Here is a 17,055-nt window from a genome sequence, read left to right as displayed (position 1 = left end):
AAAATGAATTGCAATTAAATGACAAAAGTAATATGCAAATTACAAAATCTCAGTCTTCGTTTAGATCCATTTTGGCGCAAGGCAATATTCACATAAACATTCGTATACAAGTACTTATACATATTTAGAATAGTAACAAATAGTAAACTGGATAATGTGTATTTATTTTTCTTAAAAACATATGTATTCTGCTTAGTGATTATGAATTAAAATAATATAATACTGTAGACAGCGTTCAAATCCGCTTGAATGTGTTCATCCAATCCAAATCCAACTTAGAAAAAAAATTCACTTATAGCATCCTCTAAACTTAAAATATGTTTACACTGAAATTGGTTTGGTCCACACATATGACTGTCCCATATATGATACATATTTAAGTGCGCATATCATTTTGTATTTCAGTGCTAGGTTTTATATATTTATATTTACATATGTATGTGCATACTGGTATCAAATTTAAAGAAATACTGATATTTATATTCGTTGGAATTAATCGACAGATCACTTAATGTAGTGTCCTTTTATATAACGAACAACCTGTTGATTGTAATCCAAAGTTAAAATAAATAAATAAATAAATAAACGGGGTATAACAAACGACAAAGGTGCCGCAAATTTTCAAACCCCACCCTTTATTCCCTTTACGTTAGTTATTTTCGTTCTATTAATATTTTTACTAGCTCACTTAATAATACACTGTATTGTGTTGGAGGGCAACGATTGTTAATGATTTGTGACAGACTTCATAACCGTTTTATTTACTTTTTATTAAAGCTTATATACATTTCCTTTGAAACATTTTAGTCCTAACTGTCTTCAGAGGGTATCGGGCGGAGATTTAAAAAATACTCATCACTACTTATAAACACGTATGTATTGTTTTTTTTATTCGACATGTTTTACACTTGACTTCACAGCACCAGTGAAATGTGCATGCGCAACGTTCAATGACGTCGATTACTTGTGTACGATAGCCACGACCGCAACACATCAAGTCACAGCCATCAACGCCGATTGATGTATCATTGCATTGACGCCCGTGTGTTCCTTGTATACCTAAGCGCAAATTTTTCTCGCAGAAGCTTGGTGACTGTTCCAGGTAAACAATATCTTTGGGGCCAGGTGGCTTATGTTCCGGATTCTGCGGTTTCAACTGAAAGTTGTATCTGTCGGRAAGAGAAAAATGAAAATTATATATAAGCGAGAGAGTAATGTTTTTGTAATAAAATTACTATTAATAATCATTTATAATAACCATAATCGGTTTTAACGTACTTGAACAAAATTTGGTTGAAAAATGTATATGTATGTGTCTGCACTATTATATGCATTACCAACCTATTGTTCTTTTTCCATTGACGACCACGGCTGCGCACCGAATTTCGGGACAAACTATTTGGGTTATTAACGGTATTCAAAGGTGGTTTGTTCGGATGTATTTTTATTAAATGGTCTGACATATGATCATTAATCATTCGATCTGCGCTGAAAGCATTCGGGCTTGCTGCGTTAGGGCTCATAGCCCCAATAGACATTCCAATGCCATTTGAATTTGCTGAATTACTTGGTACTGTATTCCCATTTTGTCTTAGACTATTACTGACCATAACGCGTGATGCACCATCAAAACGATCCTTAAGATTATCACCTATTACGCGAAAATTAGCCAGTCGCATCCAGCAAGTCTTTACGGTACAGGAGCCAGACATACCGTGGCATTTACATTCCTGACGCATTTCCGCTTGTACATGCTAAAATTGTCAAAACAAAAAATCGGTAATTTTTCTTTACATATATGTAAATAAGTAAAATTTTATTTTATGATTGATTTCAAAACTAAAAGTTAATATATTTCTTATGACTTTAAATTCGCGTTGAGAATTGTCGCCTAATTCAAACAATATATATTATAGCCTAAAACAAAGGGGTTCAACGCCATTTTTCGATGACGCTGCAACTCTTTCATTGTTAAAGTATTATGGATGAAATTAAAACTTATTTCCCTAATTCCTGTAAATATTTTGGTATAACTTTGATGTGTAAGAATGAACAACTTTTAGTTACTTAAATTCTTAAATTAATTGCCGTTTTATGTAAATACTGGAATGCTTAAAATAAAACTTCTATGAGATACTTCCTTATAGCAATAAGCAATAAGTAATAGATTTAGGGGGCGAAATGGGGGATATTTCCCCCAAGGGCCAAATGGCTTAGTAATAATTTTACTACTGACGAAAAATATAAAACAACAGAAATATATCTAATTCAGAAATTTGCCATTTTATGTCATAAGCAAAATTAAAGAATTTCTACAATTTTTAAAATAATAAATAATACTAAGATACCACTGAAGTTATAAATTGTAGCAACGTATGCAGATTAAATTGTTAATAAATCCAATGAGTTCCGTAACTGAAAGTGCTAAATTTGAAACAGCGAGGCTTGATAGAGAACTTGAAATTGATGCTGCGTTCAGTTCCATCTGTTCGATTGATACAATCTCCGCGGTTTCTCCAAGTTTTCCAATATAAAAAAGCCAACAGCTAAAGCCATGTGCATCGATCATTCTGACATTTTACGGCGTGTTTTTTACTGTGGCAACTTATCTTGAAGAAACAACAATAAGTAACAGGATAAATTAGGAAAACAGCGAAAAAAGCAACGATACTCCTCGCAGCCGTGTGCAAATTTGAACTAATAATTGAGGTTTTTGATCTATGTATGTGATATTCTATCTCTAACTCATTCACTCAGCGTGATTCTTCAGAAAGAATCGATCGATCAGGCAAAGGCATCAAATATGATAGCAACAACAAGCAACGTGCTTGTAACGTTACAAAACCGAAGACAAAAAGCTGAGCAACATTTTCAATAAATTTGTTCAGCTACGAAAAAATGGCGGCTGGACTGAAAGTTGAAAACGCAAAAATTTCTGCGTGATAACTTGCGAAGAATGTCACATGATCTCAGTGTAGATTCCTCTGTGGGATGCAATCGGCGAAGATTTGAATTCGTGCTTTTCTAGAGAAGTATTGTATGGATTTCAACTGAGTTTGCTGTTTTCATAAAAATTATGTGCTTTGAAAATTAAGGAAATGGAAAACTTTTTGACTCCTTGATAGATAAATTCCTGCGACCTTTGAAGAAAAATGAACATGATCACTGGTGGTAGTGCTGTTGATGGTCAGAAGCAAAAGACAAAAAAGTTACCGACTACCCCCCAAAAACTATTTCTAAATCCTACTCTGTGCATACATATGTATATTGAATGCCTTGAAATTCAAATTTTCCGAAGTGGTTAGTTAGAAGTTTTTTTATGATCATCGTGAAGTTAACGGCAACCTTCATGATATATCTTCATTGGCTCTCTTAAAATTGCCTGATGTGTTCGGGCATTCACGCAAATGTTACTTTATTAAGCAAAAAACAGCGCAGCATGAGCCCAATTTTTATGCGCTTGTTGATATTTTCACAACAACCAAAGTAGCAATAGTATCAGTATCAACACATAAGGTAAGTCATCTCTGCAACACGATCAATAAAGCTTAATACCGTGGCAACGTATTATTAACAGTGCAGAGAAGAATTAATCGACGAATGGAGAGCAACAGAATGAATCGCTAGTTGACAAGGGAATGTAACTTAATTTTAAGATCTTGTAACATATATATGCACATACATATGTGTATTTCATGTACATTTGTATATGGGTGGATCTCAAATGCAGACTTCTTTATAATTTTCCACTACGCAAGCGCAGGTACTCTACGATATTATACAAAGATAACTAAAAGAAGTTTATTTATAAAAATATTACTCTTACAAATCGCACTAGGGAGGGAGAATAAATGATCCAATATTAATTGCGCAAGCGATTAGTGGTTAATGCAAGGTTTAAAAACCACAATAATAACAAATTAATACAGATTTTACAATAAATACACATGTTTGACCCTATACAAAGGTGTAGATTATATAAGTATTAAACGTTTTAGAAAAATATTTACAAAAATTATTATCGTTATATAAAGGAAAAATTTTTTAAGAATTCAAGTAGTTTATATTTAGTAATTGCATATTATTGCATGTTAACCATTACAATATAATAATTACCTATTAGCTAATTAAAAATAACCCATTTTTATAGGTCTTTACTTCCTAGGCTGAAATTGAACTTGATTCTCACAGAGTAGTAGAGCACTATGAATTTTTTTTTACTGTGGTCACTTATATCCCTATAAATACCAGTGCTAGTAAATATTTACAAGCACATGATATGCAGGGTATTGAGGTCTTATTCTACTCACAATGAAAAATTCTTTTTTGTGGGCCCTTAAGTTTTTCTATCAGCAATGCTGTCAACATATTAATATTGGTTAGCAGCAAGCTGCACGGTAGGAATCGAATCTGTGTGTGGCGGATATGAAAAAAAGCGACTGGCCACCAACTCACGTTGCGTGTTCAATAAACGCTGTGAAGTGCAGTATGTATTTATTACCCCACGGATTCAGAGCAACAACGCAGTAACTTCAAATAAAAAATACAAAAGTGAAAAGTATAAATCAAGAGCAAATGAACTATTACACATTTTACGATTTAAGCTCAAATGTTCTTGTATATACATACGTACATATTCGAATCAAACTTGGTACAAATATACATATGTGTACATTTGTTTATATGTGTATATGTATGTAATTGAAGAAGATACAAGGCGATTAATATCTTTACGTACACACATTATACTTCTTTGTGCAAATTATAAACGGGTTAATCTTATTGGAAACAATACACTTGAATTCTCTGCCATGGTTGTAGTTTCAAAAAGTGTAATAGTGAATCCGCTATCAAACAGCATTGCAATTAACACAGACTGCTAAAGTGGTCATAAAAATGTTGTCTTTATAGTCATTCTAGTTGTTGTACTTGTCAGTATAGTATATACGATTACCATGAAGTAGCTTCTCTTCTTAATTGTCATTACCATTTACTACCTTTTTATTACGAATACAAGACGATCTACCACACATGAATACCTATAATGAGATGTTTGATCGGTGTAACTAGTAATTATTTTTCAAGTCGATACTTATATCACATGATTAACATTATTATAAGCAAATTTTTGGATTTTAAGGAGATTGCTTTTACACACACGTAAATAAAAACAAATAGCTCCATATTATTTTCTCCTATTTCACAATTGATAGCAATAATTTAACATCAGTTCAATATATTTAACTTTCYGTGTATGCAAAAATAAATAAATTATATCTTTAGCAAATAATACTTACACTGCGGCCAGCTTCATTATTATGTAAGTTCATTTTTTCTCTCAAATTTCGGCCGCGTTCTCCAGTGTCTACAAAATCACGTGAGAATTTAAAACCAAATCCGATATTGTCCGAGCACCCTCCCCATTCCCAGTCGCGAACTCCCGCTACGCTGCCTGTTTGGTGACTCGCTTGCGGCGATCGCGACTGATGGCTATAATCACAGGTGCACGATTCAATGGAGCCCTCGCTGCATGCGCGCGCAATCGAATGTGTGACAGCGGCACTGGTGATGGCATAAATAAAGCCAGTCTCACGACAGCCTGAAAGAAAATAAATGTTTATAAAATAATGAATGTACAAAATGCGAAATAGGAGCATATCCATTATGAATGAACATTAAAGTGACAGCGAATAAAATATAAGCGTTACAATACATACATATATCTGTGTATATAGAAACCATAGGGTTGTCCATAAACATTACTAATAGAATATACACTAATGCTAAGTGACAAATTTGAATTCTTTAATCTAACTGACCACATTGGAACATACCTAGTAGTGGTTGTATTATTCCCACAAGCTATGCTATGTGACAGAAAATAACATTTACGCGATGCAATAAGTATTTAATACTTCTCCCTTCAGTAAATAGCGTTACCTTGCTACTTTTACTTGTTCTTAAACATGGCAATATCAATTTGTCTTAAAGCATTTTAGATAATTAATATTCGTATTAGTAGTATTCAGACAATTTGCATTTTACAACATTTTACATAACTTCTTTGTTTCATCATTCGCGCATAAAAACACTGAAATATTATCGAAAAAAAAAAAGTTCGATACATATACATACATATATATATAAGTATATGTAGATATAGGTATAAGTATATGTAGATTCATGTAAATAAATGATTCGATGTAGATCTAGAACTTTGATAATTATATATTTCTGGAAAGACTAATAGCACTTGCCGGTTATATGACAGCTCAAGTTTCATTATTAAATTGAATGTAGCAAGTTAAGTTAAAAGAATACTGCATACAATAATAAAAGTACAGATTAATTCTTACAGATCGTGTGCCACCAATTTTACTGTATTTTTATTTTTGTGAGCGATTATGCAGCAAATTAAAGGACTCAACAATGACGCAGTACTCCTTTTTATGTAGAGCTTTATAGACATTTATATTCAATGCAAATAACTTTATTTGGTTTAACAATATATACAACTTTATTTTAAAAAGAAATTCTGTTCCAGAAGTGGGGTAGTTTTGATATGATATCGGAATGAAATACCTTGTTCTGAAACCGATTCAAATTTATAATTTAATTTGAAAAAGAACAGGTAAGGAAGGGCTAAGCTCGGGTGTCACCGAACATTGGTTGTGAACCGATTTCACCTATATTTGGTACATGTCATCAGGGTGTTAAGAAAATATTACATACCGAATTTCATTGCAATCGGTCGAGTACTTCCTGAGATATGGTTTTTGGTCCATAAGTAGGCGACAAAACGCCCATTTTCAATTTAAAAAAAAGCCTGAATGCAGCTTTCTTCTGACATTTCTCCCATAAAATTTAGTGTTTCTGACGTTTTTTGTTAATCGGTTAATGTACTTTTAGTGATTTTCAACATAACCTTTGTATGGGAGGTGAGCGTGGTTATTATCCGAGTTCTTCCGTTTTTTAACTGTATATGGAAATGCCTGAATGAAACAACCCTGTAGAGTTTGGTTGACATAGCTATAGTAGTTTCCGAGATATGTACAAAAAACTTTGTAGGGGGCGGGGCCACGCCCACTTTTCCAAAAAAATTACGTCCAAATATGCTCCTCCCTAATGCGATCCTTTGTGCCAAATTTCATTTTAATATCTTTATTTATGGCTTAGTTATGACATTTTACAGATTTTCGATTTCCGCCATTTTATGGGCGCGGCAGTGGACTGATTTTACCCATCTTCGAACTTAACTTTCTTATGGAGCCAAGAAATACGTGTACCAAGTTTCATCATGATATCTCAATTTTTACTTAAGTTACAGCTTGCACGAACGGACGGACAGACGGACGGACAGACAGACATCCAGATTTCAACTCTACTCCTCACCCTGATCACTTTGGTRTATATAACCCTATATCTGACTCTTTTAGTTTTAGGACTTACAAACAACCGTTATGTGAACAAATATACTATAATACTCTCTTTAGCAACTTTTTTGCGAGAGTATAAAAATTTAGTCAAGGCTGTCTGATCTCCCTATCAACAGTATCAAGGCTTCGGCGCCTAGTAATATCGCAATCCCTGAAAACTGCAGCAAATTGGAGTTAATATTGGCCGCTTCAACAGATTTGGGACAGTCTCAAGACGTTTTGTTGATACGCGATAAAGATTTACAACAAACAGTCCTTTCTAGCTGTCCACGTGAGTTCAGGCATAACTTTACCAATATACCTAACCTAACGTGCGAAATTTGATTGATAGTGAAAACTTTACACATTTTACAGTATATTTATGGACAATTTTGCTACTTTTTAGGGATAAACAGAAAAATATTAACCTGGACACATTCATACGAACTTTAAGCGAAATAATCAAAAAAGAAAAAATACTTATTGAAACTGACTACTTTAAATATTTCTTCGAAATCAAACGTCAGAATAATTTCCAACGCTCATTTGAAATCCTTCTGAAAGGCGTCATAACAGTCTCCCTATTGCAGCAAAAGTGGAATTGTGCATTAATATGTTGTGTTACTTTACCAATATTATTTTAAATACAGCCTTACATAGCGATGATATGCTATAAAACTAACCATAAATAATAAATTAAAGTAATAAAACAGTATACCATCAACTTTTTTCATACTTTTGAGTTTGAATTATCACTTTTAATCAGTTGTAACGTAAAGTAATTATTTTGCAATACTCATGTTAGTTCAATAAAACTAAAATTTTTGGGAAATAAAATATTTACATTTAAATTGAAAACAAATATTATTTTCAAAATTAATTTTGTGAAAACTAAGTTTTGATTTCACAGGAAAGTAATAAATAGGACTGATTTTCTTCCGCCGCGACTGTATTTCGTTGCGTGTGCCCACCGACTGCATTCGGAGCGGCTGGTCAGTTGTCTCCGAGCACCAGGAGTCAGAACAAACATTTTCACGCGACGTGTTTTTGTGAGTGGTGCAAGCCAAAAATGCAGCGTCCGTTAGAGCAAATTCTGTTTGAAACTCGGTAAGTCTGCAACAGAGACATTTGATGTGATCAAGCAGGCTTGCCCACATGTTGTTTGAGCAAGAAGTGCCATGTTTCGGTGGAACCAGACCTTTTTGGGGTATCGGGAAGAGGTCGCTGATGAAGATCGTACTGGGAGACCTGCGACTTCGACAAACACCGACAATGTGAATCGTGTGCGCAAAGCTTTGAACTCAGACCGTCAACTAAGTATTCGTTTATTTGTGCAGATATTAAATTTATCGAAAGCTGTGGTTCATGACATTGTGATGGAGCACTTGAACATACGGAAGGTGTATGCGAAGATGATCCCAAAATTGTTCACTGATGACCAGAAATCGCGACGGGTGGAAGTGTGGCATGAAAATTTAAACATGTGTGAAAGTTACCCCAAATTTTTTAATATCGTAATCGCAGGTGACGAGTCATGGATCTTTCAATATGACCCGAGACAAAGAGGCAATCTTCCTTTTCATTTGAGACGACAAAGTTGAAGCAAGCAGCATGCATCTCGGTTCGTAAGGCTATTCCGTAGAATGCCTTCCGTGATACTTTCAATGCTCGAAAAAATTCCTGTTTGTAGGAATCATTTGAATATATGTGTACAATTTTAAACAGACTCTTCCTCAAAAATAATACATTTGCTAAGTATTTGGAATAGTAGAAAAGAACTGCAACCAAATATGCAGTGAAATAGATTATAAGTGGCTCAGTAATCAGATTCCAAAATACTGATGACACAATCTTTCCTGCGCACTTTTTCGTCTTTGCACGCCTGAGGATCGTTCATCATGTGCAGTCTACTAGAATGACTGTCGATTGGACTCCAGTGATGCAGGTATGTTTCTATTGTCACACACCCACGCAAAAATTCGATTTTATTCCGATTAAAGAGCACTCAAACACTTCTCAGAGTCAGTTGTTCGTTGTTTTTGTTGGATTATGAACTTGCGAAGCACCTACTTTGCACAGAGCTTTCGCCTCTTTAGGGCATCATTGTGTTCGGTGCTCAATTCGCCTGTTTCCAGCTTAGCAAATATCTTTTCAATGGTGGATTTCCCTGAGCTCAAATTCAACAGTATTTTCCCCCAAAAAGGAATGCTTTATTAACACACGAAATGCTTTATGATCCATTTCTGTGTAAACTAAAACAAGTTGCTTCACAAAAATGGTGGATCTCATTAACTAAAAGTTATAATCCAACTAATAGAAATCATATAGATGGTAGTAGCAGTATTATCTAAATATAAGCCACAGTGAAGCGTGGACGGGTCCTCTAGTATACTATAATTATTTGTTTTTCGCTATGGTAAGCAAAAATTTATAACACGCCTTTCGATGGAATTCGGATGTCTGATATTTACCCAATATACATATGGAGTACATACTTTTTCATATAAATTATACATATATTTCTCAGAAAAAACACTTTAAAAAGAAATGAATTAAAATTGGCCCAGAATTTCATTTTTATATGGTATCATCAAATTCTTACTAAATGCGCACACGTTGTTTGCATTAAATTTCATTTCCCACATATTTAAACTAATATTTACCGTACATACACTTGCCACACCGAAATATTTATTAACCTTTTAAATTTTTTTATTGTTTTGAGGTAAAATKATTTCAGTTTTGATAAGCCGCATGCGGAAGGAAGTTCGAGTATTCGCTTTTTGTAATATTTGTATACATACATATGTATGTATTTACCATAAGTATGTAAATATTAGCATTGAATGGGAATGGTGGTGTTAGTTTTAAAGGCGTGCGCCCGTGCACGACCTATATGTCACGATAAGATGTGAAGTATATAATATAAGCAAATTTGATATTAATTAAGATTTAAACACCAGCATCATAATAACAATGTTGTACCTTCGTACATAATATGGAATAATCAATATTAAAATATATGAATGTACATTCTACACACGTAAGTCAGAAATAAATAATTTTCTGTATTTGTTCACTTTAACATGGTTTCAGTGATATAAGAAATAATACTTTAATAATTTCGCTTTATGTAAACAAGATGCAAACCGTAAAAAATTTAATGAGGAAATCAAATTATTTTGTAAATATTCCGAAATGCAACAAACGTTTTAAAATTAAGAAATGTTTATATTGTCGATAAACTGAACCACTATAGCTATATAAACTCGTAGGTATCGATGTTCCAAAACTGCCAACATCCCTAAATCGTACGTATGTATATTGTAATTCAAATAAGGGAAGGAGACGCACGGTTCAGATTATTTTGATAGTTTGCTAAAGATAAGAAAAGGCATGCGCACCTGGTCGATATGTGCAAACGAAACTTTTAGCATCATGAGTTTTGTACGTTAAAAAATGTAACTATTTACACATACACGTATACTTATGGTATATATATTTTTAATAATAAAAATATGACGCAATAAACGTACATTTTAGCTTAAAATCTTTTGAATACATATTTATACCATATACATATGTATGTTTATTTCATTTGATATTCTATTAAAAATTATATTTGTGGTTTAAGTAATTGTTAATGTTTAATAATACATCACACATCCAATGATAGATATTGCCATTGAGTAATGTATGATTAAAACTTTGGCGAATTTCACGGTTCCACGCCTTAGCTTTCGCAGAAATTGTAATTTTTCTTATGTACATACATATGTACATATGAATAAGATACATTGTGGAATATTTGTTATTGGTGCATTTTGCATACATTTACTTAAAATTTTAATAATGGACGTAAAATACAAAAGTCTTGGATTTTTATGTTGGTATATTCATAACTGATAAAACAATAAAAAACGGGCGTGAACATTTCCTGTCGTATATATATATATACATATACTTATGTATGTGGGTGTTGCTCTACTTAGTTGAAACTGCTGACGAACATTAATACAATAGGTATTGTATAGTTGAGTATTTCCTATTACATTTCAATTTACTGACAGAATATATTTGTGTATATTTAAATACACATATTCACGTATATGATTTAATTGTAAGATTGGGTTCAGCTGCAGATCCGCTAATACTTAATGTTCCTTTCATTCAGTCGTGGCCTACTTGTTTTGCTACTTGATATTGTTTGAAAGAGTCCCGGACGTCTGAATTTCACCCAATTGTTTTGTGCAATATTAGGGACTTTTCTTGTGGACAATTGGGAATATATGTWTGTTCCCTTTTAGTGGCGCAAGCACTTGTATCATCTTTGATCACTACTTGCAGTTGTTGATCCTTTTTAAAGCAGCACCCAATTTGTAAAAGATCCGCACGCGTACATATGTTTGAATGGATGTATTAGTACTTATGTACGGTCTATATATGTATGTATGTGTTTATCTACTTAAAAATGAACATTGACATGTATCTCGTTTCTAGTACTGTTGTGGATTATTTATTTGAAGACACAACAATATATGTTTGCTATTCCTATTATTTAAGCTGCTTTAGCTTAAAGGTCGTGTGTCTATATTTATTTAACATGCTATATTGATCCAGAAAGACAAAAAAGGATGTTATCATGGTAAATCCAGTTAAGACGTATCATTATACAGTTTACACATACTCCTTGTATTTAAATACTTACTGTCTTATATATGTGTACATATATATATATATAAGTATACATATATATTATATGTCATACAGAAGTAAACATTATATCCGGAGATATATTTATATTTTTATTTCCATTATTAGGAAACATATGTAATTACTGTCGCATTATTTGTCAAATATTCCATAATTCAACCCTTCTGAAGTTTACAATTTCACTGGGTCCTCCGATTTCCATACCCTTGCAGCCAATTGGTATAGAGTATTATAGTTTTGTTCATCTAACGATTGTACGTATCACCTTAAACTAATCGAGATAGATATAAAGTTATATATATATATAAATCATCAGGGTGACGAGAAAAGTAGAAATCTGGTTGACTGTCTCTCTGCCCGTCCGTCAGTGCAAGCTGTAACTTGAGTAAAAATTTAGATATCTTGATTAAACTTGATATTCAGGTTCCTTAGTACAAAAAAAGTTGGAGTGCGTAGATGGGCGTAATTGGACTACTGCCACGCCTAAAAATCGCCCTTAACCGAAACATATAAAGTGCCCTAACTACGCACTAAATAAAGATTTATATCATATTTAGCACAGGGGATTGCTGTAGTTAAGTTCTCCTTTGTGGGAAACATTTTTGAAAAAGTGGGCGTAGCCCCACCCTCTAATAAGTTTAATGTGTATGTCTCCTAAGCCACTTAGGCCACAACAACCAAATTCTCACATCACTTCTCATATAACGGTATAGGCCCCGAATATTTAGACCCCGGTACCTATAGTTGACTTTTGATGGAAAATGTCGGTCAATGTGTGATATATATAACTGAAATTAAGAGATAATCCTTCTCTAATAATGGTATCTATGTATGTCAAAAACGTTGGTTGAATCKGACCAATACTTTCGGCTGAGTTTGTCCGCATATACCGGCCAATATGTGAGTTATCCCAATGAAAATATATGTTTTACACATTTTCGTGGCAAAAACAGTTAAATTTAAGCAAAACCTTGGCCTAGCCCCCATATATCTAATATCAGAATATTCGAACATCCGGTTAACTTAACTCTGTATGATTGGTTTTACACCTTAAAGTATTTTCCCGGCTTTGATTTTTGCAAATTGCAGAAGTATAAAATGTACGGTTGCACCCAAACTTAGCCCTTCCTTACTATTTTCTATTACGTCTATATTTTTCATAAAGATTTTATTTCAGTTTTGTAAATTTTTTCTATGTCTCAAACTGGTGTTTAAAATAAGTTTTAGCGAGGTTATTGTTTTTTATTATTTTGGTTTCTTCGATAAGTTCGTTTTTAGATTAAAGATGATGAAAATCCTGTACAGTAAGAGTGAACATGTTTTTGTATAGCAATGTTATTTACTTTATCATTAAACTGAAATCGTTAAGTTTCGTTATATAACATATCGTGAAATGCAAAATAACGTATCTTAAAAAAATTCGAAATTCAAAACCTTATTGATTACGCTTCGCTACTTCAAATTACATTCATAATATTACATATGTTCAATATTTTCAGGTTCTGCGCTCAGATATAAACCAGTTTTAACCACTATTATAATTTTTTTTCACTCATGTTCTATTTTATTTCGTGTTTCATTCATGCCACCATAAATTTCCGAAAATGTTTTTACGTTATTTTGCATTTCAGGCGACGATATGTAGGATACGCACCTAGAGAAAGCTTTCTTGTTTTACATGAGAAGTAATCATTTACATAAAATTAATAAACTATGTACAAAAAGTGTGGAAATACAGAAAATTGTATTGAAAATTAGTAAGGTCATGGTTAGCACAAGAGTCAGGTGTTAAAAAATTTGGAAGTAGCGAAATATCATGCCGTCATTATAAAGCTACAACAAATTTTGCAGGTCAATTTTGGGCCCAGAATTTAGTCAGGCTTCAAAAGATATAGATAATAACAGATGGTTGAATACCTATATGTTACATACAATTGGGTGTATGAATGTGGAGTAAATTGGACACGCATCAAACTGTCAGCAATTCAGAAGATTGCCAAATTGTTTTAAGGTAACAGAAGCCACCTATTACGTTGTAAATGACAATTTCATTAGTTACACAGCAAAGGCGCACAACAGCGCAAACAGCATGAGTGCTGACAGCTAAAGAATGGTTTTCTTATTACATTTGTTGTGAATAAGAAAATTGTATGTGCTAATAATGCAGAAGACGTATTCTAAATCAGGTATTTCCAGCATCCTACTGTGAGGCTTTCGAACTTCGAGTGTGGTCGAAATCTCTTTTGAAAAAGAAAGAAGTGTTCAGATAAATGCTACTTGCTTTCCGCCTATTAACTTAAAACATATTGTACAAAATTTGTAATTTGAGATGTCTAAATCGATTATGACCAAATACATACACATGTATGAAACCATGAATGTTAAATTTGGACAATAATAATATTTGTCCGAAGGCCCTGGCAGCCAGTGCTGATTCTTACAAGTGGATTAATTATTTATAATTAGTTCTCTTTTAAATAAATAAATAAATAAAAATAATATTTGTAAAAGTTTGCAACTTTCATAATATAAGTAGTTACCTCTATCGACAATTTTGCCGAACAAATTTTTTCCACGCAGAAAATTTCTTGTTGAACAGTTCCAACGCCGATTTCGAAATTGATGTTGACATTCACTTATAGCAAGATTGGCGCCTTTTACTAGTGCACCTAGTACGCCAGGGTTATCACGAACTAAACGTCGTTGTTTTCGCCTTAGTGTGGAATGAATGGCGGGATCCATATACATAATACCTGAACTAAGTGGTGATATATTATTTGGTTCGCCCACTTTAGCTATACCCCTAGAATAAGAAAGCAATAATAAATGATTTCATATAATAAATTACTTGCTAACAAATATATTTTGTATAATTACTATATTACATATGTATCAACACTTGTTTTGCAATGAAAGCTGATTAATTAGTTCGAAAAAAGGAAGAATGAAACTGATGATTCCTTTGATATGTACTCAGCTCCATATTCCTTCTTTTGAGCTAAAGAACCTTAGATATAGAAAATATGTTCACCTTAGTTCAGTTTAAAGATGTGTTTTAGAGTAAATTATTAATCTTTTTTAAACATCTAATTTTATTATCTCATGTAATATCTTGATATCAACTTAAAATCATATATACATTAAACAATATCAGGGCACTTTTATCAACACATAAATAATTATTTCTCCATTTAAAAACTTTTGTAAAAAGAAAAATAAATTATATTGGATGATGCTTTGCAATAGATTCGGTTGTAATAATTGTACCTAGTATGTACATATGTACAAATTTATTATTAATTTAATTTTCCATAAAATAGGCTTTATAGTATAAAATCAACGAATATAAGACCTTTACTATCTTTTGTCTACGGTTACTGGTTCAGTATTGATACTTACATATGTATATGTATAGATAAAAATATAAATATACATATGTGTTTGTATTTATATGTATATCGATATTCGTTTTCCCCTTTTAGTTACAATGTGATTCACACTCTAAATACACTTTTACCAAAAAAACAACTTAATTGCGGTCCATAATAATTTAATTTGTTTAAAAGTGTATGTTTTGGGTTTATTCATTTATGCCGAGTTTCTTTCTTAAAAATAAACAAAAGACTTAAGAAGCGAACTTAAATTGTTATTATTATTTGAATATTTTATGCAATATTGCAGACTAACCACCACATGGATCCTTTTCCTCGACCAGGTTTCGGTTTACTTCCCGTTGATGTGCACAATGCTATTAAACATACGTAAAGTACTGCAGATAAATCCATTTTTGTAATTAAATTTTACGTAGTTTGCGTTTATTTAAATTTTTGTTTGTTACTGTAACTATAACTATATTGTTGCACGGATTAAAACAAACTATCACTCATTAAAATTGTCAATACTTTCAGTAGTTTTTGCTTATACACTTTCACTCGAGATCCTTCAAAAATCACTTATTAAATTTTATATATAACTTCTGTATACCATACAACTTTCTCCATCAATAATTATTTACAACAAAATTTTACAAAATATTCACATATAATCAATTATTTGAATTTAATTATAGATGTTTATTAATCACTTATAGATATTTCAATTCAGAAATTTTTTCTTTTAATTAAATTTTTTTTAAATCAAACAACTATACGCAATTTCAATGTAAAGTATTTAACTACTATAATAAAAACGAGTTTTCTCTCAATTAATCACTTATAGATATTTCAATTCAGAAATTTTTTCTTTTAATTAAATTTTTTTTAAATCAAACAACTTTACGCAATTTCAATGTAAAGTATTTAACTACTATAATAAAAACGAGTTTTCTCTCACATATCCATTCATATATATGTGTATATAGTACGTATGTAGGTATATACATTTACACATATATGTATTTTTTGTTCACAAATATGAATTAATAAAACCGGGCAATTATTTGGAGCTTAAAGGGTGTGATATTTGCTTTGGAAAATTGCAGTTAAATTTCAAATTATTTAACAGTACGAATAATACTGTTACCCGATTCAATGCTATCGCCAAACTGACACTGAAGTAATTTGGCCTCACCTTCCTTACTTCGAACGGCGTCGTAGTCGGATCGATGTTAGTTGTATTGCCTTCTTTCCTTAGGGTGACTAAGTTTTACTGATCAAGATGTTATTATTACTGTAGCAGTCTAGTTGCTTGATCGTTAGTGTAGTCGAATAGAGAACCTTTGAGTAAGAAAGAGAAGAAACGTGCCTATTGGTGATCACAAACTAGATAGGAAATATAATAAATATTTCGTATGCAAGAGTGGTAAACAACATTACCTTATGTAGTCATATTACTCTGACTGAACCTCAATGGCCAATCGTTATTGTATATAAAATAAAAGGTCGGCCAATTAAAATACAGAGTAAGCGTCAATGCTAAGAAATTGAAG

The 17,055-nt window shown here is 32.3% G+C and overlaps 1 protein-coding gene across 1 annotated transcript; it reads right to left on the bottom strand.

The window, feature by feature from the left end:
• Positions 1–749: 749 nt before the first annotated feature.
• LOC108972337 (protein wingless) lies at positions 750–16,192 on the bottom strand. Its single transcript, XM_018938875.1, has 5 exons — positions 15,816–16,192; positions 14,669–14,931; positions 5,298–5,599; positions 1,342–1,754; positions 750–1,169 (listed from the first exon to the last, which is right to left on the bottom strand). The coding sequence occupies exons 1-5, from the start codon at positions 15,911–15,913 to the stop codon at positions 863–865; spliced, it is 1,383 nt and encodes a 460-aa protein (XP_018794420.1). The 5' UTR covers positions 15,914–16,192; the 3' UTR covers positions 750–862.
• Between the last annotated feature and the right edge of the window lie 863 nt (positions 16,193–17,055).

This window comes from Bactrocera latifrons, unplaced genomic scaffold (genome assembly GCF_001853355.1).
Source record: "Bactrocera latifrons isolate USDA-ARS-PBARC rearing strain unplaced genomic scaffold, ASM185335v1 scaffold_395, whole genome shotgun sequence".
Classification (NCBI taxonomy): Eukaryota; Metazoa; Arthropoda; class Insecta; order Diptera; family Tephritidae; genus Bactrocera; species Bactrocera latifrons.
This window is presented reverse-complemented; position numbering and strand designations above follow the sequence as displayed.